We start from the raw sequence: 28,000 nt of genomic DNA on the forward strand, positions 1-28,000 counted from the left end.
AAGTATAAATAACCCTTGATTGTCGCTATATTGTTGATTCATTATCACAATACATGTCCATAATTGAAATATGTTCAGGTTTTATTTCATGTAAAATTTAAAAATAAGTGAGCTGAAGAGGGAAAGGAAGTATGTTTTGCATCCTTAATACTTTCCATTATTCTAAACAAAGTTTAGTATATGCCACTTCCTAGAGTATAAGGTGTATATTTTCTAATAAAATAATGAGTAAATATTTTGATTAATGTTGTAAATATACAGCATAATTAAGGCACAGGGAAATAAAATACCAAAGGATCCAAGAAAAAAATCCTTACAAAATTCAAGTAGTTGAACTCTGTTGACCCAGAAATATGTTGGCATCTCACACTTTGGGCTTCAGGCTTACCAGAATCTGAAAGCATTCACTGCAGTTCTCAAACAGTTACCATTATCAGAAACTTTCTGAACAAATAATTTCTGCATTTGTGATAGTATGGGCTAAAGTTTGATTACAATTCAGCCCCAAATTTGACTATTTAAAAAAAATCTCAATAACTTAAATTCTTTCTGATGAGCTAGCAGACAGAATCAACAAGAGGCCCTGATAAAATATAAACTTCAAAAATCTTGAGAATGTTTGCGATTGCCATTTTCCTATAACAGCAATATAATATTGTAAAACCATTGTTTTATCAGTTCATAAACTAAGATTAAACAACTCATTGCCTACAAAAAAATCTGTAGTCTTTTGTCTCAGAATTTTTAAGACCAGAGGTGACAATTAAGATCAAAGAATTGCATCTTGTTTCCTGATTCTAAAGAATGTGGAATATAAAATTTATTAGATAAAATATGCTTCAAAGCCCTCACACCACAAGTCTGATTTTTTTTTTTTTTGAAAAATTATCCAAACCCATATTGGTAAATATTATGGCCAGGAGTCCATGAATTTTTCTAATATTTTTCTATATACTTAACCATGTAATCCTATATCTGCCTACAGAGTTGAAAGCCATTGAATTCAATGGGATTTACAGGCTAGTGTTTATAAATTGCCAGCTTTACAGTTTTACTTTGTTTTGCTCCAGCAGTCACTCCCTGGCAGGCACATGATCCTAAAATCTGGATTATTTTGCCAAGAGAATTTGCTTTCCTAATCTGTTCGGCTGGTTGAGAATTTTGGAAATGAAAAGCTCAGCACATCTGGAAAATTCTAGGTAGGAGGCTGTGCTGGATTATGTTCATTTGAGATCAGCAACAGTGGCCTGATAAAGTGATCTCTTGCAATTTAAAGGCTATGTTTTAATCTTCCACTTAAGACTGAGTTATCTAAAAATTTATATAAACAGAATACATAATTTAAAGGGTACATATAGCATTACATAAGACATTAAAGATTGTATGGCAAGGTATATACTTTTGTATTAAGCTAGTCATGCAGAGGGATTTTTTAAGAGCATAGATTTCATAGACACAATGAAAATAAGTGGGAATATGAATCTCATTTCCTTAATTTTGCATAGCAAGATGAAATATCTCATTTCCTTCCTAGAGTTTCAGCCAATTTCTTCAGTCTCTTCTTGAGCTCCAGTGGGAACTTCTCATAACACTTCTTACAGACAGGCTTCATATCAAATTCCACAAATTTATTTCTGAAAAAAAAAAGTTGTTGAAAATTAACCTTCACAATACAAATTAATATTTACAGTTCACCGTAAGTTAACTTATTTTCTCTTATATATATAAAATTTCAATTTAAATCAGGAGAAGAAGATTATACAATCTAAGATTTGGTTAACATCTGTCAGGAAAGCATTCTAATAAATCTCTCCATCCTATTAAAACTCAATATTCTTGAATAGCTTTATTATTTTTTCAGAAAAACACTCCACCTCAGCATAAATACCATATTTCATTTCTGGCATGATTCTCTTCATCACCATATCTTCCAACATATTATACAGAAAAATAAACTTTTCTATAACTCTTCCTCAGTTTCACCATCCTGATGTTTAGGAACCAGGAAAGATCCTGAAAAACAGTGACTGCTTCAGCCAACTGCTAAGGGTGGACAATGAGCATTTCAGGCACCCAATTAAAACTTCCCAACTGTTTGGAACAGCTGCTAACAGGAAGAGCACATCAAAGAACTGTAGATCAATGAACTCAGCTGCCAAAAACAAACTGTGTAATGCTTGGTCATCCTTGACAGCTGCTAAAAGCAGCTGGGAGAACTAACCAGTTCAGTTAATTTATGCAATGATGCCCTGCTTCCCAAAGTTGTTGAAAATTCTCAAAGTGCAGCAAAAGTCTGTTGATAGGACAGATATGACCAATACATTGAAAGTTTTGCAGAGATGTCTGTGCCATGAATGAAAGCAGCATTGCTCACAAGCTCTATCCATTTTATAGTCACGCTTATGTTGTTTGCACATGGTAATAGGAAACGAGGTGGGGGGCTTTCATTGAGACTTATATTATTTTGATCAGGGGTGTCAAACTCACGTCACATTGTCATCACATGATGTATTGCGACTTCCCTCCCCTCTTCGCTAAAACGGGAGTGGGCATGGCCAGCACATGATGCATCCAGCCCGCGGGTTTGACACCCCTGATTTTGATGAATGAATTGGATCCTGGAGATACAACTGCAACTTTAAGAAAAGATTGGTATTTAGAAGGCTAATAGTTCCCCATTTCTATTCATTTATATTTTTCCTTTGGGTGTTTTCACACTTAACTTTTGAGTGGGGGTTTCTCAGTATAATCTTGATCATACGTGTCGCTATGTATAGTATTTGAAAGTAATTTTTAAAAAATGATTTTAAAACCACCCTACTGTGTATCCATGTTTGAAATAGAGAGCTACAAGCTTCAGATAATGTCTAACCAAACATTTCTCTTTAAGGAGGAAATCTTTCTCATCTCTTAACATCAGCGGGTAGAATTATATGGATAGTGTTAATGGAAGACATATACAATGTCTTTACACATCCTGAGACTATATAAACTAAGAGTTGGTCTCCATGATAAAAGGCTATTTTTCACACTTAGAGCACATGATACGAATGCTTTTTCAAATAACTTTTTTGCCAAATCTCTCTCACGTTAGAAGAGTGAATTGATTACCTTAAAAAGGCATATGCTACGTTAATACGTTACACACTTTCTCTATGGATTTGTCCTGAATGAATGTTTGTGATTAATGAATTTCGACCAATAGTTTCATGAACTGTGAGGTAAGTGATGCTTTAGAGATCGATCAAAAGATTTCATTGTAGCCGTTTTATCTTTTCCTCCTTAACTGATGTGGAACAAATAGGTTGGATGCAGCGGAAATTATAGGACTATCCAAAATTAAAATACAAAGTTTTACACACACAATTCTCCAATGAATGATGCAAAGCAAAAAACAAACTTATCTGGAAGAATTCATTTTCTATATAAATCTCCATATGAATTATAAAATATAATCTGCTTTAGCAGAAAGAGTACATCCTGCACCTGCAGAAAAGCATTTCTCCATCAAGGACTTTTCTTGGGCCAAACTGCTGAGGTGGGGGAGGAAAAGGCAAGTCTGATCACAGGGAACAGGACCTATCGGTCTAGACCTGGGGCTGAATGTGTTGAAATTCAACACTTAAATATTTTAAAAACACCATGTTGCGCACCAGAATAAAAGGAGCATAAAGAAAACATTTTCACAAACTAACCAAAGAAAGGGAGGAGCACAGTTGGTGAAAGGTAGAAAGGAAAGCTTTACAGACAGACAGGCTTTTTCTTTTTGTGTTTATCCTTGTCCTTGGCTTCACGCTCCCGTTTGGCAAGCCTCCGTTTAAATTCTTCTGGCATTTTTTCATAACAGTGTCTGCAGACAGGTTTGAGATCGATTTCAACAAATTTGTCCCTTTCAGGTTGAGCAAAGAAGGAATGGAGGAGAGAACAAGAAAGAATCAAGATACAAGTAAAGTAGAAAGAATTCTGCAGAAAAATAGAAATAAAAAGAAAGTAGTGAATACACTCATAGGAAAAGATATCCTTGTTATTTTCCATGGACTGTATTATTATAAAATACTTTTATCACAGCATTCCTCCATGGACCACACTTCTAAGATTTTAAGGGCAGCTCTTCTAGAGAGAGTTCTTGGCTCATGACCATTCATTTAGGGGCAGTTCAAAGCTACCGCAGAAATAAAAAAAGAGACTTATGACCAGTCCTTGCACGTAAGACTATTGCAGCATCCCCACAATCACATGATCACAGTTTAAGCACCTGGCACGTAGTTACATCAGGCTCCAAAAACCAAGAAAGACACATAGAGTTACTTCAGAGCAGCTTCCTTTATTGTTCCTCATCCATAAAATCTTGCCAAACTAAACACACCATTAAATATACTGTATACTCTGAAGCCTTCTAGGGAGGAGCTATATTGATTCTTTTTCTCCCAACCAAATGGAAGCTAGATTTGCTTAACAATTGTGTGGTCCATGGGATGACCATGACCATAAAATCAGGCACAAGTCAATTGACAACTGCATTACTTAGCAATGGAAGTTCCAGACCCAACTGTGGTCTTATATCAAGGACCACCTGTGTTTCTAAAGACAGGAGACATGCCCGAAATGCACTGCAGATATTACAGAAGGGGCGGGGGAATACTCTGAATTTCTTGTGTTAAAAGAGCAACCTGAACAACTTATTAAATTTACAGTTGCTGTGTCCCGAATTGCTCTGTGCTGTTGAACTTCTTTGACTTCCATCCAAGCTGCAGAGTCAATAGAAATTTATAGTAATCTGTTCTTCACAACACCTTTCTATTTATTCTATTCCACAAAAATGTAAAGCAAACAATACTATAAGCTCCTGAACAAAGTAAGTACCGATGAAAGACAACAGCATTAAAGAACATAACCTAGCTTCTGTCTTGTTTGGACACGGCTCTGGTGTGCTCATCTCTGCCTCAAGACTTGGTGCAACAATCGTAAATATTTTCCAAGGGAGGCCTCAATTTACAAATGACATCATCAATTCTGTGATTATTTCCCCAAACGGATATACTTACTTCAGTGTTAACTTGGTGTTACAAGTAGAACATGCAAAGCAGTTTACACACCATGCTTTATTCAAGGCAGAGACAACTACAAAAGAACAAAGAAAAGACAAGATGAATCAAACAAAACTGACTGCATTTATTATCATACATTCATAGTCTACGTCATGGAACTAATATTGACAAAGACAAATACAAGGTTGTCCAAATCATCACATGAAGTCTAACTTTACATATCTGCATAGGCAAAATTTAGTATTGATCCTGTGATGATGGACATTTATACAGCATGTCAGCACCAATACAATCATACTTAGCCCTTACATCAGGACACATTACATCTTGATATGGTGAATCAATATCACCTCACCTTGGTAAGCCTCACCTTGAATGGACAGGAGGAAGGGATCACAGGGCTAGCAGTTCAAAATTCTGGAGAGCACTAGCTTGTCTATTCCTGTCCTAAATGCTCCGATTCCAGGCTAAATTCAGCAACTTGTATCACAGGACAGCTGACAGAGCTGGATGTCTGTTGCAAGCAGTATTGCCTGGAGCCCACACATGGTAAGTAGTTGTTTCTTTTTCTGTTTCCACCCAGTGTTAAATATAGGGATTAAACCTGGCTTCCCTTACATTATCTTGTAACTATCTAGTCTTTCCCAATTGTTCACCAAATTGGTTCTAAACATACAAAAATTGTACAAAGACTGAAGACTTGCCTTTATATTCTGCATCTGTTACCAGCCAAAAACAAGCATGCTGAATTTTTTCCAAGTGTTGTTGTCTTCACTGCATTTGTCTAAGCCTACAGTTTTTAAATATTCAATTTTAGGGAAATCTTTCTTCACCAGTCTGCCCTGTGTTCTGTAGTAGAAAAGTCTACAACACCCTACAGAATAATTCAGGAAGGGTAATTGCCAGGCCTTACTCTTGACGACATTTGTATTTCCCCAAAGTTAGATGACCAGATTGGAGACATTTCAAACTCTAACTCTGTTGGCACCTAGTAGGTGTCCTGAATTTTTCAGCACAAATATGCATACTATTGCATATGTTTGCAAGGCATTCAAGATGAAGTACAATATTAGATAAGCAAAATATTCTAATTCATTTACTAAAAATCACTATTTACTATAAATCAATAGAAAAATGGTCCAAAGGAACAACTTCAAGATTATGAAACCTCCATAGTCTCATTTAAATTTTTAAGCCAAGTGCTTAAAAATTTTAGCCTGAAGGTCTCAGAAAAACTCTTTTCCACTTTTTCTGGAGAAAAAAAAGTTCCCATTTCTAATCAGCAGAACTTTTTAAAAAATCCCAGAACACAATCAACATTCTCTCGATGTTGAAAGTCATGAATGGAAACAATCTTACTTTCGAAAACTCTCTGTTCTTCCTGTATTTAAGGCTAAGAGTGTCCAAAGAACCCCAGATTTGCCTAGAATATGGTTTTAAAAGCCTTGCTGAAGATAAGGAAGTCCATTTACATTTATTTTACATTTGTCTTGCTACTGTTATCTTTTTCCTTGCAACAAGAATTGACTGGCTGGCTCGTTGCCTGAGTCTGACATCATGGCTAAAAGAGATTAACTGCCCCAAAGTCATTCAACCAGCTTTCACTGCCTAAAACAGATTAGAAGAATTTAGTCTCCCAAAATCAATCTGACTCTCTAAGCCTAAACCTAACTCATTGTGCTACAACTTCTGATTAAAAGGCAACTTATGGACATGTTTGATTGGAAGGGGCGGGGGCGGGAGCAATGCCTGAAAGATCCATTCAGAGCTGCATTAAGGCATTAAGCCTTGTAGGCTCTAGACACATTTATAATGTTGTTCTTGTAATTATTATCTTTGTTATAGTAACAATCCATATTCTTAGGGTTATAAATATGTTCCCTGGACTTACATTCATTAATAAGTCACATGGAATAAGGCTCAGCAATAATATGTACAAAAAGTAGTAATATTATCTTAGATAGATTTAATTTTAAAGTGCACACATTTTGATTTTATTGTTACTTTCATATCATAAATTCATATCATACATTTTCATAGTTCAAAACTTTTGAACGTATCAGGCATTGTGCATTCACTGAGGGAATGGGTGGTATATCATTTTTTTAAATATATAAATAAAATATATTAAATACTTTTGGACCCATGTTCAGCATCTTGGGTATTTCATGATTATGGTATTTGGGGTATTTTACTTTGAATTGAATGTTTTAATGATGAGAAAAGTACAGATAGTCCTCGACTTACATCAGTTTAGTGACCATTCAAAGTTACAACAGCACTAAAAAAATTATGACTGTTGTAGCATCCCAGTACTCACGTGATCAAAATTCAGACACTTGGCAACTGACTCGTTTTTATGACCATTACAGTGTCCTGGGGTCATGTGGTCCCCTTTTGAGATCTTCTGACAAGCATAGTCAATTGGGAAGCCAGATTCATTTAACCATCGTGTTACTAATGTAACAACTGCAGTGATTCACTTAACAACTGTGGCAAGAAAGGTTATAAAATGGGGCAAAATTCATTTAATGAATGTCTCACTTAGCAACAGAAAATTTGGGCTTATTTGTGGTCGTAAGTCAAAGACTACTTGTACATATCCATGTAAACTCACCATCTCCTTCAATCACCCGGTTACAGTGGAAACACACATCACCAAAGAGCTGTGGAAATGGAAAATAAGAAAAAATATTATGAGTTGAATTTGGAGGATCAGGGAGTGGCAGTGCTAAGAAACAGGAAGGGCTGGGAGCAAGGATGGGTCTGTGAAGCATGTGTGGAAAAAGTGAGAGAAAAACAACTAGACTGGGTATATCTTGATTGCTCTGAGGGTAGGATGAGAAAAAAAGTTGAAGGAAGAGAACCTTAACAAGAGAGGGGATTATCAGTTCAGAAGACTAAGTTTTGGTCCAGTTCTCCCATATATTCAGTATTCTGAACAAGCTACTTATTATTTAGCTTGATCAGTCTTCTATAAAATGAGCTTTCTTTCAAGCAAAATACTAAATTATTCAAACTTTATTTTATATTTGGGACTCATTTGTCTTTTATCTTGCCAACCAAAAATTTGGGGGAACCTTGATTTAGGACAGTGTTCCTCAACCTTGGCAACTTTAAGATGGGTGAATTTCAACTCCCAGAATTCCCCAGCCAGCAAGTGCTGGCTGAGGAATTCTAGAATACAACTTCTATAATTCCTCAGCCAGTACTTGCTGGCTGGGGAATTCTGGAGTTGAAACTCACCCATCTTAAAGTCTACTTATCCTAAAGTTATCAAGGTTGAGAAACACTGGTTTAGGATATCACATATTTTAGAATAGAATAGAATAGAATAGAATAGAATAGAATAGAATAGAATAGAATAGAATAGAATAGAATAGAATAGAATAGAATAGAATAGAATAGAATAGAATTCTTTATTGGCCAAGTGTGATTGGGCACACAAGAAATTTGTATTTGGTGCATATGCTCTGTGTACATAAAAAGAACAGATACATTTGTCAAAAATCATGAATTACAACACTTAATAATAGTCATAGGGTACAAATAAGCAATCAAATCATGCTACAAAATAGTCAATATAAATCGTAAGGATACCAACAACAAAGTTACAGTCATACAGTCATAAGTGGGAGGAGATGGGTGATAGGAACTATTCTTACTATTCTTACTATTCTTTCTAGACAATTACAAGAAAAGCTATGCGAATGCCTGCTTCTACACAATATGAATTCAAGTACTGACATTCAACACATGCTAACTTGTTTAGATTCAAACCAGGTTATAATTATTGCAAGTGTGTTGAGCTTGAAATGGGCGAGTTAAAACACTAGATTTACACTTGAAGCAGAATGTTCTATTATGATCATAAAGTGATATTTCTGACTCTTTTAAAACAAAAAAACAAAAACCCACTTTATACTCACAAACAAATAAGATGGAAATTAGGAAACTGTTAATACCATCATAAAAATGAGCGTATTTTCGGGGGGGGGGGGGGGGGAGAGGATAAACCTGAAAAGGGGACAGATCTCAAAGAGGCTCATAAAGGTAAAAAGTGTAATTGTTTAGATTTAGAATTTTGCTTTACAAAGGAAAATTCAAAAGCAAAACCAAGAAAATAAATAAATAAATCTAAAGGACAGCTTTCTGAAAGAAAAGACATATGGCCACTGTAGGCATATATCATCGTTATTTCTTATGAGCTGCAGTTTTAGGTTTAAGGTATTACGAGTCCCCGGATGAGATTTAAAACAGAAAATGCAAGATGCAACCATACCTGATTATAATGGGTTTCACAATACGCCAACCCCTTCCTTTCATAGTGACGATGACCCAGGAATGGTTTCTCACACTTGGCACAAACAAAATGCTGTGGGATAAAAAAGTGTGACCTTTACTCTTAAAATAATTTTCTACAAAGCATCAGACTGTATATAATTATTAAGATATTAAATTAAACTTCACCTTTTTAACAGATTCACGAGAACCAACTATATAGGAAGGCTGGCCTTCCTCTTGCTTGTGTAAAAAAAAAACAACCCACTAGTTTAGCATCTATCTCCTTGCACCTCAGTTTTGAAAGGCTACTTTCTAAGATTTCCAGAGTAAATTCCAAAATTTTAATTAATAATTTAAAAAGTGTTCCTATATCCAATTTACACTGACTTAGTCAAGATTTCTAGAGGAAACTTTCCAATAGTATGTGAGTCTAATTTAGAAGAAAGTTATTCAGAAGTCCTTTTTTTGTGTGAAGATATTTGGCAAAGATTGCACAACCACCCACATGGATGATGTAATGATAACAGGACCATAGACCTATGCAGTGCATTTAATCAGGCCAGGATCTCCAAGAGTCTTCCATGTACTTCCAAAGAAATAAAAATGCAGCAATCTGCATCTACAATTTGGAAATAATTAGCCCTCTTTCTCTTTTTACTCTTTCCGGAATTCACATTGTTATAAACAATAGTGTGATCCAGAAATTCAGATAAATCTGATATATCAAAATAGAATCTGCTGTCTGCAATCCTTTGTATAAAACTGTGTCTATGAATATATAATGTTCTATGGGACTTACACTTTCTCTTAGCTTAATACCACAACTGATTGTGCAATGGGAAATTAAATAGTAATTCTATAATACTAGAAAAGTTATTTTTAAAATACTAACAGGTGATAAAAGCATATGTACTTGAAACCAGTCACTCAGATTTCAAGTTCATGCAAATTAGTTCTACTTCTTTCTTTGTATCAGAAGCACCTTCAAATTATAAACATATAATATTCAACACTGGTCAAATCAGTAAAATAAGTAGGATTAAAACTAAATTAAATTCACTCAGTATTTGGCCATGCCAATAGCATTTTCTCTGGCTAGCATGAATTCCATTAAAAAGCTCACTAAAAATTTCCGATAGCACTAGCACTATTTTTTTCTATCAGTTCAGGAGGTTCAACATTTCCATTCTTACAATGGAAAAGCTTATGGATTAGATCATTACAAAGGCGTCTCACTATAAAATGACATAGGTTTTATTAAATGTTTTGAAGGCTCTTCTTGAATCTTCCAGGTTGAGTACACCTATAAGTACACTAACAGAGAAACAAAAAGCTTACTTCGACATGCCACTGCTTGCCCATAGCATTTACCACTCGGCCCTCGATTGGCCTCCTGCATGCCCCACAGATGGGTACCCCCATTTTATCATGGCAAGGCAAGCAATACAGCTCCCCCTTCAGTTCTCGAGCTTCTGCAGTCAGTTCCTTTCTGTTCACAAATCAAAGAAAGAATATAAAGTCGTGGCAATTGAAATACAGTCACTTCAAATGTGACTGGACATTCTCTGAAAAAGTCATTTTTCTTGCCAAAAGTTATAGTAATTGGTCCGTGTACAAGATCAATAAACACACTTTATTAGGCATGGGACAGGCTTTTAATCTAGTATTGATCTAGAATGATAAATGTTGGTCAGACTATTTCTGTAATGTTTACATCAGGCTTGGGAATATTTCAATCATCCTATTGTTGATAGAGAAGAACCACTACAGCTCATTACTGGACACAGAGTTGCTGGAAATTCAGGAAAATCAAGAAAGCCAAAGTTCCTCATCCTGATTTAAATACAGAATTTGGAAGAGCATGACCTTCAAAGTGAAATTTTCATCTTGCCATGAAATAGAAAAAGTAGAGTGCAGATGAGTGGTTGCATAAGCAATACTGAACTGTTCACTTATACTAGAATCCCTTATCCTGAGAAAATGAGACATTTTGATAGAAGAGCCAAAGATGAAGAGCAGGCCTGCACTTAAACAAGACCAACTACTTTTTATATAAAATGGTGTTACAAGAGATTAAGGCTACAATACCTGACCAGAAAATTTGCTTGGGATCAAGAAATTAACCTAGATATAACTTTACAAAAATAGCATTTATTTCTTTGTAACTAATTGGGGAACCCACACTTGAAATATCTATGTGAGTAATTTTTTGCTAATGTGAAATCCATATGTGAGTTTTGTAATCCAGACTGGAATTGGGTAGGAAGTGAATTCAGAAAAAAACAACCCTGTTAGATTTATTGTTAATTAAAAAAAAATACTGGAAAATGCAATTATGTTGTAAGTGTTGGTGGTAAAAGGAAAGCAGGCTGTCAGAGAACATGGTGACTAGACACCATCAAAGCTGACACTAACCAGAGCATAGAAAAACTCTAAGAAATAGTGCAAGATCAGAAGATGTGGACAGGCTTGACCCAGAGAATTGCCAAGAATGGGACGTATGGATAACATCATCATAAAAAAAAGAAATATAATTACTGTTTGATCCTAACATAGCTATATGGTGTCAGTGCTGTGCACAAATAACTGGTGATTTAATTATTGAATACAATGGGATTTACACACGATTGGATGTGTATCATTTATGGACTATCTTGTTCATTGTTTTGTCTCTGATAAGAGTGGATATTTTGCTTTCAAATTTGATTATCAAGCATTGTGATACCAACACTTAAATGTTAAACTTTATTTCATAATAGGTTTCCATTACCCGCAGTTGACACAGTTGAAATGATCAGGATGGTAAGGGTCATTCTTGAAGATAAGCGGTTGTTCTTCAATGATGGCATGGCACTTTTGGCAAATATATTTGCCAAGACCTCTGGCTTTCTCACGATTATGGCAAGGACGACAAAGATGTCTAAGAGAAATCAAGGAACAAAGGTAAGAAATATCAGAATATTGAAAAAAATATTCAACTTGAATTTTTATTTCAGTCTTGTAATCAGAAAATTAACAACTATCTGTAAGGCAAATGATATCCTTTCCTTATAAGAAAAGATAAGACTATCTGCTTGCATTAAAATCTCTATTTGTTTTGAATAAGTGATATCAAAGTCTACATTGTCTTGATTTTGACATAATTATGTAAAGGTGATTTATCTATTTAAGAAAATTTATATGGCTGCCCAACTTGTTCTCGATGACTCTGAGTGGCTTACAACGATAAAATCCTGATATAAAAACAATACAAAAAACAAGAATTCCCCACCCCACTGGCAACAACAATCAAATGGGAGATTTGATGGGCTCCATATCATTCTCCAGGCCTTTGGCAGAACCTTGTTTTCAGAGCCTTGCAAAATAGTGTCAAAGTAGGAGGCAATCTTATCTTTGCTAGGATGATGTTCCGTAGAGATCGAGCCACCATGGAGAAGGCCCTTTGTTCTTAGTTCCATTAGATGGACCTCCTTAGGAGAGGGAATTCATAGCATTCCCTGTCTCCCTGGTTCTGGCGGGTCAAGTGGATTTGTTTGGGAAAAGAAGGCCCTTCAAATAACCTGGTCCCAATCCATGTAAGGCTTTCAAGATGACAAATATCACCTTGAATTGGACTGGAAGGAAATTGGTGGCCAATGCAGATCCTGCAAAAGAGGTGACTGATGTGCAAATCTAGGCTTGCACAAAACCATGCGGGCTACCACATTTTGAACCAAATGAAGCTTCCAAACATTTCAAAACTTATACAAATTCACTATGCTCAGATTTATAATCAAGGGAGAAGCAGTAACACTGACCTGCCAGCATTCTTCACAAATCCAATGTCTGCCAGTACCTGTTGGCAGATATCACAACAGAAGCATTCTGGATGCCAGCTATTGTTCATAGCTTTAATCACCCGACCGATAATAAACTCCCCTAAAATTCAACAGGATATATTAAAATAAGTTTATTAAATTATTAGAAACTGGGATATTATGATAGCTTAATAAAGAAATAAAACATTACTGCCCTCTTAGTGTCACTGTCCACTTTCATAGCTTATAACTATATTTAGATAAATGATGCCTAACAGAGTAACAGACTAACAGAGTTGGAGGGGACTTTGGAGGTCTTCAAGTCCCGCCCCCCACTCCTCAAGCAGGAGACCCTACACCAGGGGTGGGCAAATGTGGCTCTTTTACAACCTGTGGACTTCAACTCCCAGAATTCTTGAGCCAGCTTGTCTGTCTCAGGAATTCTGGGAGTTGAAGTCCACAGGTTGTAAAAGAGCCACATTTGCCCACCCCTGCCTTATACCATTTCAGACAAATGGCTGTCCAATCTCTTCTTGCCAAATATAAACTGGTATTTAATTTTGATCCTATTTATATCCTGTTAGTATCAAATATAAAGCAAAAGAAATTAATATAACTGTTGCATTACAGATTGCCAGAAATTCTGAGAATTATATCATATTTAGATATTAAATATGGCACTTTGGGATTTAATCTATTAATATAAATTGATATATTTAGGTAGATTTAGAAAAGTAATTGGTATGTCAAAGTATATTATTTTGTAATGTGGTTTTTCAATTGCTAAATATGCCTATTAAAAGGCAACTTTTATCTAATGGGAAGATGCCAGCAAGATGACAGACTGGTAAGGATAGAATATTAAAAATAACCGAGCTTCAATCCTTAACATAAAAATCAATACAAGTTCAGAGCTATGATTCTCAGATGTCTCATTAACTACATGTTCCTTTTATTAGGAAGCAATTTCTCATTATGTAGCTTTGATATATAATATCCTTTACTCCTTTTGGCTGGGAAGGGGCATTCCTTAATAGAAATAAACTGTTTCATTCCTCCTTTTCCAGGCCACTGAATCTAGTATTATCCTGGGTCTCTCATGAATGAGTAAAACAACAAGAATCTTGGGGCTCCTTAAAGACTAGCCTATTTTTATGGCGTAACTTTTTGTAGATCAGAATCTATCAGACACAGGGAATATTTTATATATGATTCAGTTAACTGTTGAAAAAGATGCTAATAATAGTAAAAGAAGAGCTTTTATGGGCAGGTATAGCATATTACTCTCTTTTCAAAGCTGACAGAAGGAATTGACTTGGGCATGAATGCTGCTTCAATGGATCCCAACAAACAGAATCAAAATGTGTCCTTCTGATCTTTTTCCTCAACTTGAGCAACTTTATCAAGAAGCTTATATATATGCAGGTGCAAAACACAAATACCTGCAGGCATATCAGTAAACCCTAATAATTCCTAATTTGTTTTTCTCATAATATTACTGAAAACAATTCTGATTTTTTTCTCTTTTATTTTATATATTACAGCAGGAATTTCCATTCTCCTGGAAGCAACATGTCTGCACTTGATAAACAAACTATTATCTCACTCTAATTAAATTATGTGCCTTGATGCTCTTGCTAAAGGGCAGACCAAGGGAAAATAGCAACATCCACTTCACATCAAAATGGTACAACCTTGAATATAAATATTATTGTGTTCTAACAAAATCTTCAGCTTAATTTCATGGCACGAAAATGTACCCACAGAAGACTTTCAGGCAAGATATTCTATATTTTATTACACAACAAATGTTTTTGTGTCAACTGATTATGAGTTTGGAAAAGTGTTTAATATGACTGTTCTTGGATGAATATGATGTGGCATATGGTCATATTGTGAGAAAAGCCCTTCCCAACCAAGATTTTCATATATTTTAGATTTTAATTCTCTTTGCAGATCCAGGGTGGAATTACAGAGGCTGAAGTGTAATACCTGAAGATAACAGGAAACATTTTTAATAGACATATGCCTTGTTTTTTATAATTATTAAGCTTTTTAAAAAAAACAATGCATACTTTCTTTCTCTCTCTCTTCTTGTAAAAGGCTATCAGTCCTTTAAAAAATATATTTTTCTGAAACTCACCACATTGATGGCAGCAAGGGGCAAAAAGCATCTGAAAGTCATGTTCACAGTACTTCCTTCCTTCAAACTGAAAACAGACAAATAGGCCAGGCTATCAGAAGAGGTAAGTATGTTTCTACATATACTATGGCTATAGCTTTGAACTGCTAGGGTTTTCTAATAAGAGAAATTCCAACACAATTTTATATTTGACCAAGCTATATTTATATAGTATGCATGTAAGTAAAGAATGAATGATGCTTCTGATGATATGATCTAAATCTGGGCACAAATCAAGAGATACTCTCATCATGAACATCTGTTTTAGCGTTCAATGCAGGAAACATATTTTGTTAGCCATATATTTCTTCCGTCCTTTACATTTCCTGAAGGCAGTTCCTGGCAAATGGTTTTGGAAAGATGGAATTGTTTGTGTCAGATCTTTTTTTGCCCAAGAGAACATCACCTTCTTTCCAAATTATGTGATAATGTACTAGAATAAACAGAATTACATTCAAGCAGATATGAAATAAATAAGACATTCCCATGGCATCTTCATGATATCAGGCAGCCTGATATTATGAATAATCTTAGTATGTAAATATGTATGTTTGTTTAATTGAGTTCTATCATTACTCCAGGAGCTCTGCTTTTCTGGTCTTAAATCTGTTCAATGGCAGTTGCTCCTGTGTAACTCTTATATAGAAGCATTAATTTGATAATTGCAAAGAATATTTCCAAATTAATGAATTAATGAGAGTTCTGCTGAAGTGAATATTTAGCACCACAAACCTGAGCAATTCAGTGCATGTTTACTAACAAACATGAAAGTGTACAGTAAATTTGAAAGTGTACAGACATAGAACAGCAGTTTAACACTTGAGAGGACATTTCAGCAAACTAAATATCTTAAATATAGGAAAAATTTAGAGGCAGGAGTAGAACTCAGTCTCCTGGTTTCTAGGCCATCACCTTAACCACCACACCAAAAAACTGTCACAAAAAAAACACACAAAAAAACAAAACCACAGTTAAATTGGTGAGCGTGTATAGTTGAATTTGATTCTTAGCTTTTCTTCCTAACAAAAAAGTTTATCTGAAGTTCAGTTATCTAAATAGTTTATGATTTTTTTGATGAGTAACTATACCAGAATACACTGTAGATATTCAGATGTAAAATTTAATCCAAATGGCGTAGAAGTGCTCTTACTTACAGTACTTTAAGAGGGCATGTTCAAGGAATAATAAATTCTAATCCAGCTTTAGGCATGAAAGTTTTTTTGAGTGATTTTGGGCCAATCTCACTCTGCCCAATTTACCTCACAGGTGAATTGTTTTTGTGGGGAAAATAGGAGGAGAAAAGAGTATTAGATATGTTCACAGTCTTGAATTATTTATAAAAATGATAAAGGCAGCATAAAAGCAAATCTAAAAAAAATACAATGTGTAAAGGAAGCAGAAGGATAAAGTACTTCCTGCATTACCTGCATTAAATGGTCAGACTATTTTGCAGGAATTAAAAAAGGACTATATAGTTCAAATACTATTTGCTAATTCAGATAAATATATGCATTTTTCAGTCTTGTACAGAAAAAAAGGAGTTTCTAAACAGACTCATTATGCTTGATTTCCCGGAATGTCTACTTTCATTTTATTAATCTATAAAAAATATTAAAAGACTATTATAAATACCTATTTTTGCAATGAAGTTTGTTTGACACTGACACATGTCCAAGCTCTTAATACTAGAGATTCCTAAGGAAAAATCATATCTCAAGTTGATGTAAAAGAGCTGTATATCTTTAGAACTTTTACCAAGTCTGGATACTCCCTAAACTAACACAATAAAACAAATCTTGTTAGGATTGTATTATAGGTCTTTCAAATGAAATAGTCAATTGTAAGGTATTGGAGCTACCAATACATAAAATGTTGTAATAATATTACACTGTGAGATGTAAATGCCTTATTCCCTAATGTGTAAATAATGTATATATGGGACATCGGGGGTTAACTTATTCTTTGGTTCCTAATGTATTCATAATTCACCACTCCCATTCTTGGCTCCACCCCTTGTATATATAAGGAGCCACCTTCACCATTTTCCTTGCTTCTATCTGTGAATATTCAGTGAATATAGAATGCCTGTTATAATTAAAGAGAAATATATTTAAACCTCTAACTCTTATTATCATTATTGAGTCTGATCCTGAAAATATTGCAACAAGCTGGTAGCAGAGGATGGTTAATTGACTCAATAAATACTTAAAGATGTCTAAGAAAGATAGGCCCAACACCAGGGCCTACAGCAAAGAAATAGAAACTGAACAAGAAATAATCAACGAATCCACAAACGCGATTTCGAGAGAATCCGAAGAATACACCACTGAAGAAGAAGAACTAATAAATGAAAATAATGACCAGGAGGAAATCGAAATAGAAAATAACGAACTCAGGTCAGAGATATTAAAACTATTAAAAAGCCAGAAGAATGATGAAAGCCTCATCGCGAATCTCCAAGAAATGCTGAAAAACAGCGGAGCAGCGAGAGAGAAAAACATTGCTAAAGAGAAACCCAAAGACCAAAAAACTGTGAGTGATATGACTACAGAGAAAGTCGTTATGAAAAAGAAAAGATGTGATCCCGCGCGAAATTTTGAATGGCAGCCATCTTGGTTCCAACAAGCCTCCAAAGTGAGCGAAGCAGAGCCAATCAAAATGCCCAGTTCAAAATTTCTGGCGCGAAAAACGTTATCAGACAACGAAAGCGAAAAGGAAGATTCAAACTCTTCAGAAGAACCAGAATCAGAAAGCGAAGACGACTTAACGAAATCCCAAGTAAAGTCAGCAATGAAGACGCTTTTTGCTGCATTTGGGCCAAAATTAAAAATTTCCAAAGCGACAACGAAGAAGCTAGAGAACAAGCCGATAACTCAAGACCTGCACGCTCCCATCCTGACTTCGAGAGCGACGATGCCCGAGCCCAGAGAGCCATGTCGATTCCGCCCTACACCGCAGACCGGATCAAGTATCAACGCACACAAAAGAAAGAAAAGAGCAGTCGCCGCCATCAAAACTCCTAAAACCGAGCCAGAAACCGACTCGTCTGAAGAGGAGCGGAGCGAGCGAGCTGCAATGGAGAGAACCTTCCACGACGACGCCAAAGAAGAAATGAGCAACGCGCATGTGCGAAACTACGTAGACGGTCCGGAAAGACTTGGACTGGCCAGAGAACCGCGCAGACTCGTTGCGAGCATCCCCATGCCGTTTTGCAATTTCCTGCACTTGCGAGACCACGGACTATCTCAGGTTGTAAGTAATGGACAAAATAATGTGGGAAACTTACCCAGTGACTTCCCAAAACTTAGAGTTGATGGCATTAATTTGCAAGAATGGTATCAACAGCTCCAGGTTGTCTTTATGAAAGAAAATTTACTATTCTTTATCACTAGTCCTCCAAGAAGACCTTGGACTTTAAAAATAGATTGTTTACATCATAGAGCATTTTTCTTAATAATATCTAGCGTGTCTCCTGCAATGTATCATAGCATCAAACCAAACCTAACTGTTTCAGAAATAATACAATGCATGTTTAATCTGTTTCACAGCGATAGTGTAGCTACCACTACAAGAATGTCTAAGGATTTCTTTTCTTCCAGAGTAAAACCAGGGGTTTCCATAAGTGAGCATTTGATATCTCTAAACAAAATAAGAGCTGAGCTGCATTTGAGGGGGGAAGTGATTTCAGATCAAACAATGAAAAGTGTTATTATCAATTCACTTGATTCATCATGGGATAGTTTTATGTCACACTTAGACACCATCAATCTAGGATATTTATCCATAGAAAGTCTATCTAACAAATTGATAGCAGAAGACAATTCAAGAAAAAATCGTTCCAGCAATCACACAGAACACAAATCTTTTAGGAAAGTAGCTTTCCAGGAAAAATACAATGAAGCTTTTAAATGCCATAATTGTGGGTCCAGGGAACACAATAGAAGAGACTGTCCCAAAATCCCAAAGGAGAGACATAGGTCAGAGTATAGGAGCAAATACAATTATAGACAGTCTTCCACAGATAGACATAAATATAGAAGCCCGCCAAATTACAGAGATAGTAGAGGGGGTAGAGAAAATTCAAAAGAGAGAAAATCTGGTTCACTGAATGGACTAAATAAACAAGACAGCACTAAAACACAACAAAATGAGAACAATAATTGGCTTATTGATTCTGGGGCAACCAACCACACCACTAATAACAAAAATATATTGTCTTCATTTACAGAAGATAAATTTGTAATAAAGGTAGCTAATCAAGAAAAGGTTCAAGTATTAGGCAGAGGAAATGTGACCTTGCCTGGCCTAGGAAAAATAGAGGGGGTATTGTTAATTCCAGAAATACCTCATAACATACTAAGTGCCATAAAACTAAGCAGAGATTCTGACATCAATATAGTTTTCTCAAAGGGGAAAGCAACTTTAGAGAAGGACAAAACAAATGTAGGCACTGTGATGATTAAAGGAGGCCTATCCTATCTAATAACAAAAGAAAGATGGTTACATAACATTGATTCAAATATGGAAGATTGTATTGAGGCAGATGATGAAAATGTTAGTAACAGTGACAATGATGAATGTAAAATATCTCATGATCACGCAAATACACACAATGAGAAGAAACCAAGAATAGGTAAACCAATTCATGATGAGTGTGCTCACATCTTGCATAGGAAGTTAGGACATGCAAGTTTTCCTGTAGTACAAAAAATGACTGAACACGCAGAAGGTGTCAAAATAAAAAATTGTGAAAATTATTTAGAATGCTCAGTATGTAAATCCACTAAACTAAAAACTAGTCCCAGACCAAAAAAATCCAACAGATCAACTAACAAAATTTTTGACTTAGTACATATGGACCTAGTTGGTCCATTAACTCCATCAATCACTTATAGAAAACGTTACTTCCTAACAATAGTAGACGATTACAGTCGCTATGGTTTTGTTTACACATTAAAACACAAGGATGAAACCTTTCAGAAATTTAAGGAATTCTACAAACGCATAGAAACACAACATAATATCAGAATAAAACAAATTATGACAGATAGGGGATGTGAATTCATGTCTAAAGAATTCTCCCAATGGTTAAAGGATAGAGGAATGCTACATTTCACGTCTAGTCCATTTTCTGCGTTCCAAAACGGGATTGCAGAGAGAAAGAATTCCACACTACAAACCATGATTAGGTGCACATTAGAGGATGCTGGTTTAGGCAAACAATTTTGGTCAGAGGCCTTACATTATTCAAATTACACTCAAAATAGAACCTGGTCCAGTATTGTGAATAAAACACCATATGAGGTGATGTATAATAGGAAACCCAAATTAGCACACATGCACATATTTGGAGTCACTGCAGACGTACACATACCTAAGCAGTTGAGAAGAAAGGGAGAAAACGTATCCAGAAGATTAAGATTTATGGGATATGAAACTGGCACCAAAGGGTACAGATTCATTGATAATAATAACAAATTTATAGTCTCCAGAACAGCTGTGTTCCATGAACAGGCCAATTGGTCTAAATTACATCTTAATGAAATATTTCCAAATAAATGCAAAGATACAAAATCTTGTGAGGAAGGGACAATAGAAAATCAAAATATCAACAAAAATAAAAACAAAACCAAAACTTGGACAAATAGTCAGCACAAAATAAAGACAGACACATTAACAAAAAAGGAAGCAAGATATTTGCATGATAACCATAGCAAACCCGAAAGAGCTATTAGAAACAATAGAAATCAAGTACCAAATAAATACAGAGATTACATAATGCATATGGATGGTGAACAAATGACACCTAATACATATGAGGAAATATTAAAACTCCCTCGTGAAGAAAAGGAAAAATGGGAACTAGCTATGAAAAAAGAGATGGAAAGTTTGCAAGGATTAAATGTGTTTACACCTGCGATTGCACCTAAAGATAAAACGATTATAGGTACCAGGTGGATTTATAAAATTAAGAATCTAGAAGGAGGCAATACTCTATACAAAGCTAGATTGGTTGCACAAGGTTATGCACAAAAATATCCGGAGGACTACACTGACACATACTCCCCCACAGTGAGAACAGAGAGTGTTAAAACAGCTCTAGTAGTGGCATCTGCACTCAATCTTGATGTATTTCAATATGACATACAGACTGCGTATTTACACGCAAAACTAGATAAGGAAATATATGTAAGAGCACCACACAGTCAATACACTAATAAGAATGAAATTTGGCTATTGAACAAGAGTCTATACGGATTAAAGCAATCTGGCAAAAGATGGTACGATTGCTTGGTAAAAGTACTCAAGACCATGGATTTCAACGCTACCACTGCTGATAACTGTTTCTTTGTAAAAAAGAGTGATGATCATATTGAATTTGTATTAATTTATGTAGATGATATTTTATATATAGGAAAACACAAGGAGAGAAGAGAAACCTTTGTAAATAAGCTAAACGAACATTTCTCGTTGAAATCTCTAGGTAAAGTAAACAAATACCTTGGTGTACAAATTAACAAAACTAGAAGGGGATTCAAACTTACTCAGAAAGATAAAATCATTGAACTTCTGAACAAATGCAATTTAAACAATGCCAAACCCTGTGACACTCCTATGCAAACTGATTTCCTTAGAAACACTGATGAATCTTCCCCTGAATTCAAGGATAATACATTTTATAGATCAGTCATAGGTTCACTTCTTTATATATCTAATTGGACCAGGCCAGATATTGCATTACCACTCAACTTATTGTCAAGATATGTTAGCAAACCAACAATGTATCATTGGGAAGCAGTCAAAAGAATTCTAAGATATCTGAAAAGTACATTAGACTTTTGCTTAGTATTAGAACCTAGTAATGGTAAAGAACCAAAACTTACATGTTACGCAGATGCGGATTGGGCTGGAGATATATCATGCAGAAAGAGCACTTCTGGTTATATTTTTCTATTAAATGACTGTCCAGTTTACTGGTACACTGGTAAACAAGAACTGGTAGCCACTTCGACCACAGAAGCGGAATATGTTTGTTTGTCCAAAGCTGCAAATAACCTTGTATGGTTTAATGATTTGATTTCAGATGTTTGGAAAAAACCTGCTTTGCCTTTTGTTATGCATGAAGATAATAAAGCAGCCATTGAAATATCCAGATCCGATGCCATTGGAGAAAGGTCCAGGCATATAGATATAAAATTTAAGCATGTGAGACAATTGTCTCAAGATGGATTTATCAAAGCAGTGCATTGTGATACCTCTGAACAATTAGCTGACATATTGACGAAGCCTTTACCTTCTAAACAGCACAAATATTTAACATCAAAATTATATGTCTTATATTGTCCTGAATCTGAATGTAATTGGTGTTGTATAGCGAACCGGCATTTAGAGGGGGATTTGTGAGATGTAAATGCCTTATTCCCTAATGTGTAAATAATGTATATATGGGACATCGGGGGTTAACTTATTCTTTGGTTCCTAATGTATTCATAATTCACCACTCCCATTCTTGGCTCCACCCCTTGTATATATAAGGAGCCACCTTCACCATTTTCCTTGCTTCTATCTGTGAATATTCAGTGAATATAGAATGCCTGTTATAATTAAAGAGAAATATATTTAAACCTCTAACTCTTATTATCATTATTGAGTCTGATCCTGAAAATATTGCAACATACACATTCTTAGTTTGAGCCAAAAGAAAGTAAACCATTAAATAGGGTTCAAGACCCTTGAAGGTGAGAGATCCTTGTGCATACTGCGGACAAATCCTCTGGGGAAATGCCAGAGAAAACTATCCAACCTTTGGAAGAGATTGTAAACTCTGGATTAAACCAAGGAATCCTATCTGGGTCAGGGATAAACCAAAACCAAGCAACCTGCTTAAAATTTCACATTATGAACAACAGGGCTGCTCCATTGTCATGGCAGAGATATTATATTGGCTATGTATGTAAAATTAAAATTGGCTTTCATCTGTCTCAGCTGGTTGGGTATGATCATTTTGTACTAGTTCAGGAAACAGTATTTCTTCTTTAGGAAGCTATCCTGACCAAGGTAAGCAGAAATATTTTGACTATTGCAAAAGTTTCCATCAGGGCTATATTTTAATTCCTGTCATCTCTATGATTCACCACAAGTGTCTTAAAACAATCAGTAGCTTGTAGGAAGCATCTGAATATGTTTTCAGGTTGACGCACAATACCCAAAATGACCAGACAAGGTGAAAAATAAGACATGTAATCCTTTTGAAAACTGAATCTCCCTTATTAAAAATATTACATGGTTAGCACTTGTAGATAGCTAATAGTTGTCTTACTTTAATCCTCTATTCCAGATTGTGATTTTCTTAAGCAGCAGAGCTATTTTAAATATTCCTAGCCCTGACCTACCATTCATTAAATCTCATGATAATGATAAATGTGAGAGGAAACTTTTTCTGACTGGCATAGTTCCTTGAACTTCCTTGCTTGTATGGTACTAACTTAGATTCCCTTTGTCACTCTGGATTTTTTGACACCAAGATACGAGCTATGAGAAAACTGCTATTAGTTATTCATTTGTGCATTACCGCACTGTATGTCCTTTAAATAAAAGCTATACATGACCAATTTTACAAATGATAACTTATGATGATATGCATGGAGTGCTAAAGTTAATCAAGGAAACCAGAATTAAAATCCATCCAAAAATCATTCATGACCCTCACAAGAAGACCCCAACCCAAATTTAGCTTATTTTATAACACTGTTGTAGAGTTGAAATTAAAGAGAGAGAATAATTTTAAGCTCTTGAAGGAAGTTGAAACACATTTATTTATTTTTTAAAAAATTTATATGGCTGTTCAACTTACTTTTGGTGACTCCAAAAAGCTTACAAAGATAAAACCTCAGTACCAAAACTAAGTACTATAAGTATCCACAATAATTTAACACATCGTAAATGGATACATGTATTTACCTAATGTAGTCTTTTTTAACACCAGTTGCTAGAGGTATTAAGTCTGGCAAGTTCTAAAATCACAGCTATCAGAGTCAATAACAATATGAATGAATACATTTATATTATCTGGGAATTCCAGCAGTTATGAGCACTCTGAAGAGAAGCAAGATGGTGAAGGCTGACCTAATGTGAGGCTGGCAACTGGTGTCCAGAATGCATTATCAAATGATAAATTTGAGATTTCTAATATAACATGTTCCAGAGTGCACTGTGGTTGCAAGGCAAGATAGATCACTGAACTCCACCTGATTTCAAAGATGTCATCTTCTCTATTTGAAACAAAATATTGGAACAATTTCTAAAAGCAGAAGCAACAAGTCAAAGGAACTGACCTCATAAAAAAGTCCCTCGGGGAATTGCTGGAAGCACTGGGCACACACAAAGCACTGTTCGTGGTACAGCTCCCCATTGCTGTTCACAATCTTTTCTGCAGGTGCAAAGCCTCCTCGGCAGCGTTCACACATGGCATTGGCAAGAGCATTGGCCATGTTGCTGTAACAAAAGACAACTGCATGAGAATCTAACTCGGATAATCAGGTGTTTGCGACAAGAGGCAGCTTATTCTATGATTTTATTAAGAAAGGTAATCATTTATAGTATGCTGACCCTACCCTCAAAACTAGTGGGGAAGCCCCCTTTTCAGTTAGCACTGGTTCCTATTTGAGAAATCAGATTTTGGTAGCAAAGGCAGACTAAGCAGCTGAAGGAAAGAAGTAGTCAAAGGGAAGCTCAGTTCTCATAGAAATCCTTCATAGTGTTTTACAGCATTCTATAAGCAATTTAGAGTCAGCATATTGCCTCCAACAATCTGGGTCCTCATTTCATGGACCAGTAACCATACCAAAAAATGTGTATGGCCTAGAGATCACACATTTCTTTCCCTCTCTGTTTTCCCTCAGTGGCATGGGGTAATCACAAAAGGGTATCCACCAGTGGTGGGTTTCTACTGGTTCGCCCCGGTCCGGGCGAACCAGTAGCAGCGGCGGGAGCAGGGGTGAAATGCTCCCGGTTCGGACCAGATCACCCGATCCGGTAGCGATGGAGACAGGTGATTTGGAGAACCGGTAGCAAAAATCCCTGCTCCCCCCATTGTCCAGCTGAGGCGCGCAATCATCAGAGGCTTTTTTTTTTATCTTTAAAAGCATTTTTTGCTTTTGGCCGAAAAAATGCTTTTAAAAGTAAAAAAAAAGTCGCGCGGCTCAGCTGGAATCATCAGAGGCTTTTAAAAGCATTTTTTTTACAACCTCTTCAGTGGAAGAGGTTATAGAAAAACTGTTTTTAAAAGGAAAAAAGCCTCTGCCGATCAGGCAAGTCAGCTGGGATTGTCAGAGGTTTAAAAAAAAGAAAGAAAGCCTCTGCCGATCAGGCAAGTCAGCTGGGATCGTCAGAGGCTTTAAAAAAAAGAAGAAAGCCTCTGCCCATCGGGCAACTCAGCTGGGATTGTCAGAGGTTTAAAAAAAAAAAGAAAGCCTCTGCCGATCAGGCAAGTCAGCTGGGATCGTCAGAGGCTTTAAAAAAAAGAAGAAAGCCTCTGCCCATCGGGCAACTCAGCTGGGATCATCAGAGGCTTTTAAAAGCATTTTTTAAACAACCTCTTCAGCCAAAGAGGTTGTAGAAAAAATGGTTTTAAAAGTTAAAACAAAAAAGTTGGCCACGCCCACTCAGTCATATTACCCCACCACCACCAAGCCATGCCCATAGAACCGGTAGTAACAAATTTTACATTTCACCACTGGGCGGGAGGTTCCACCCACCCACTCGGATGTCATCACGGATGCTCTGCGCATGCGCAGAAGCACCCCGCGCAAGCGCGCGCTCACAGTTCCAAACTGGTAGAGAAGGAAAGTGAAAACCACTACTGATACCCACTGATTATGGTAGTTTTGATTTAAACATGCTATTTATGATAAAACAGTACTGAGATAACTGTGTCCAAATAATACATCAATATTTGAGTTGTTTGCTGCGCGACACATATCTAGCTCACACTTTTTGTCAGTTTATAAGATGCAGGAACAAATTAGAAAATCATATGCACAGGTATTTTGTCAGCATACCCAATTGATATGTATCCTTTGTCCATATTTTGTAGCTTTCTCCAGCATATTTTTATGAATTACATAAAGAAATTCAAATTTTTGCATCTCAGTGTATGTAGCACATATCATAAACTTGGTCAACTGATAAACTATAGAAAATTGTCACACATGAAATAATTTCAAATTCCCTTGAATCTATGCAATGTAAGTATTTGATCTAAAACATTTTAAAAAATGATTTTTTCCACATCCCTGTGTGATGACTGTACAAGTTATTCTTAACATTTTAGAAGAATACTCCAGGCACTTTCCACTCACCGCAAACACCAATAAATAATTTCTGAAGTGCCAAGCATTCTAATGTTATCTTAACATAGATTAGAATCCATAATAAAACACTTTGCTTCTAACTAAGAACAACATGCCATGCTTGCAATGGAGGATCTATGCTTAAAACAAGTCTCACATTTGGCATTAAGTGAAGTACAGTGAATAGTATTACCATAAAGGATTGAGACAGCTGCAGAATAGTTTATTTTCAGATGCCACTGAATTTTGCCAGCAATTCCAAAACAATCCCTCTATAGTACTTATAAAGTGGAATGCATATCGACAGCTTCCTCTCATTTTTGCAACGTAAAATTCCTTCAAATTTTGACTGCAATATTGCAGTATTGACTGCAATTTTGTTGTTGTGAAAATCTGAAATATGTAGCTTGTGCTGTTAGAATATGACCGGGTTTTTTCCCGGTCATATAACGTTCACTATAACGTTCACTATGATCAATGGAATTTATATTCTGCTAAAAGTAGCCTGGATTGAAATTTAAAACAACAATCCTATATATATTTCCCTGGAAACAGTCCAACATTTTAAAGTAGTTATGGATAGGATTTTTCTGCGAGGATTCAATGGGGTACATATTTACTAGGAAATGAACTACATGAAAGTATATTTTCTCTTTGCGTAAAGGATTAGGATTTATAGCTATTTGTACACTAGTTAGTCCAAATAAGGAATTTTCAATGGAATTTAGAAAACACTTTTTCATTGCAGACAAGTATTTCATGCTCTATATGAAATAGACTATTGCCACTTCATATTTGTAGACTGTAATACACCCAAAGAGAACATCAGGAGTCAGATAAGGATGTTAGTTCTGGAACCAGAAACAAATACACATTATATAATACAGTACACACAATACCCAGATTAATTTACAAAACCTCCACAACATATTGTTACTGGGTCATACTCAGTCACATGAACATCAGTCAAGACTATGCTTGAAGAAACATGAGTAGCCCAGGTCCCAGATCAACTGAGAAGGTAAACTTACAATTTTGCATAGAAGTCACATATTTCTTTGTATACTTTTACGTCACTATGCCTGCGCTGCAACTTTGACACAACTCTTTCGCCCTCGTTCACATAGTTGTCCTGGGCAGTTTGAGGAATGTTGGATATTTCTTCATTCTCTGGAATTGCACAGGAATCTCCTCTGCTTTGGAACTCCATTCTTAATTTGCAACTGCTTGAAAAACAACTGGAGCAGAGAGCTCTGAAGAAACCACTGAAGGTAGGAATAAGGAGAGGAACAATCCCTAAGAACTGGATCGAGCTGTGTGCAGTTTGAAGAGCTTCAA

General features: G+C 35.8%; 1 protein-coding gene across 3 annotated transcripts; it reads right to left on the reverse strand.

The window, feature by feature from the left end:
• LIMS1 (LIM zinc finger domain containing 1) lies at positions 1-28,000 on the reverse strand. Of its 3 annotated transcripts, none has more exons than XM_070943237.1 (10): positions 27,694-28,000; positions 24,647-24,806; positions 15,273-15,339; positions 13,130-13,250; positions 12,103-12,252; positions 10,671-10,821; positions 9,331-9,423; positions 7,666-7,714; positions 5,046-5,121; positions 1-1,634 (listed from the first exon to the last, which is right to left on the reverse strand). In XM_070943237.1, exons 1-10 carry the CDS (start codon positions 27,870-27,872, stop codon positions 1,520-1,522), a joined length of 1,161 nt encoding a protein of 386 aa, XP_070799338.1. In that variant the 5' UTR covers positions 27,873-28,000; the 3' UTR covers positions 1-1,519. The 3 variants fall into 3 exon arrangements, with proteins under 3 accessions (XP_070799338.1, XP_070799337.1, XP_070799339.1); XM_070943236.1 differs by lacking the exon at positions 1-1,634 and adding an exon at positions 3,696-3,889; XM_070943238.1 differs by lacking the exon at positions 1-1,634 and adding an exon at positions 3,875-3,963.

Source organism: Pituophis catenifer, unplaced genomic scaffold (assembly GCF_029215685.1).
Source record: "Pituophis catenifer annectens isolate HBS135680 unplaced genomic scaffold, rPitCat1.0.hap2 SCAF_4, whole genome shotgun sequence".
NCBI lineage: Eukaryota > Metazoa > Chordata > Lepidosauria > Squamata > Colubridae > Pituophis > Pituophis catenifer.

What these genes read in the sequence shown, in the direction of transcription:
- LIMS1 (XM_070943236.1), bottom strand. Translation starts at nt 27,872, where the DNA reads ATGGAGTTCCAAAGCAGAGGAGATTCCTGTGCAATTCCAGAGAATGAA. An exon ending in CCGAGGGACTTTTTTATGAG is followed by an intron (nt 15,340 to 24,646) that starts GTCAGTTCCTTT and finishes GTCTGTTTTCAG; the next exon opens with TTTGAAGGAAGGAAGTACTG. An exon ending in TTTGTGAAGAATGCTGGCAG is followed by an intron (nt 12,253 to 13,129) that starts GTCAGTGTTACT and finishes GATTTCTCTTAG; the next exon opens with ACATCTTTGTCGTCCTTGCC.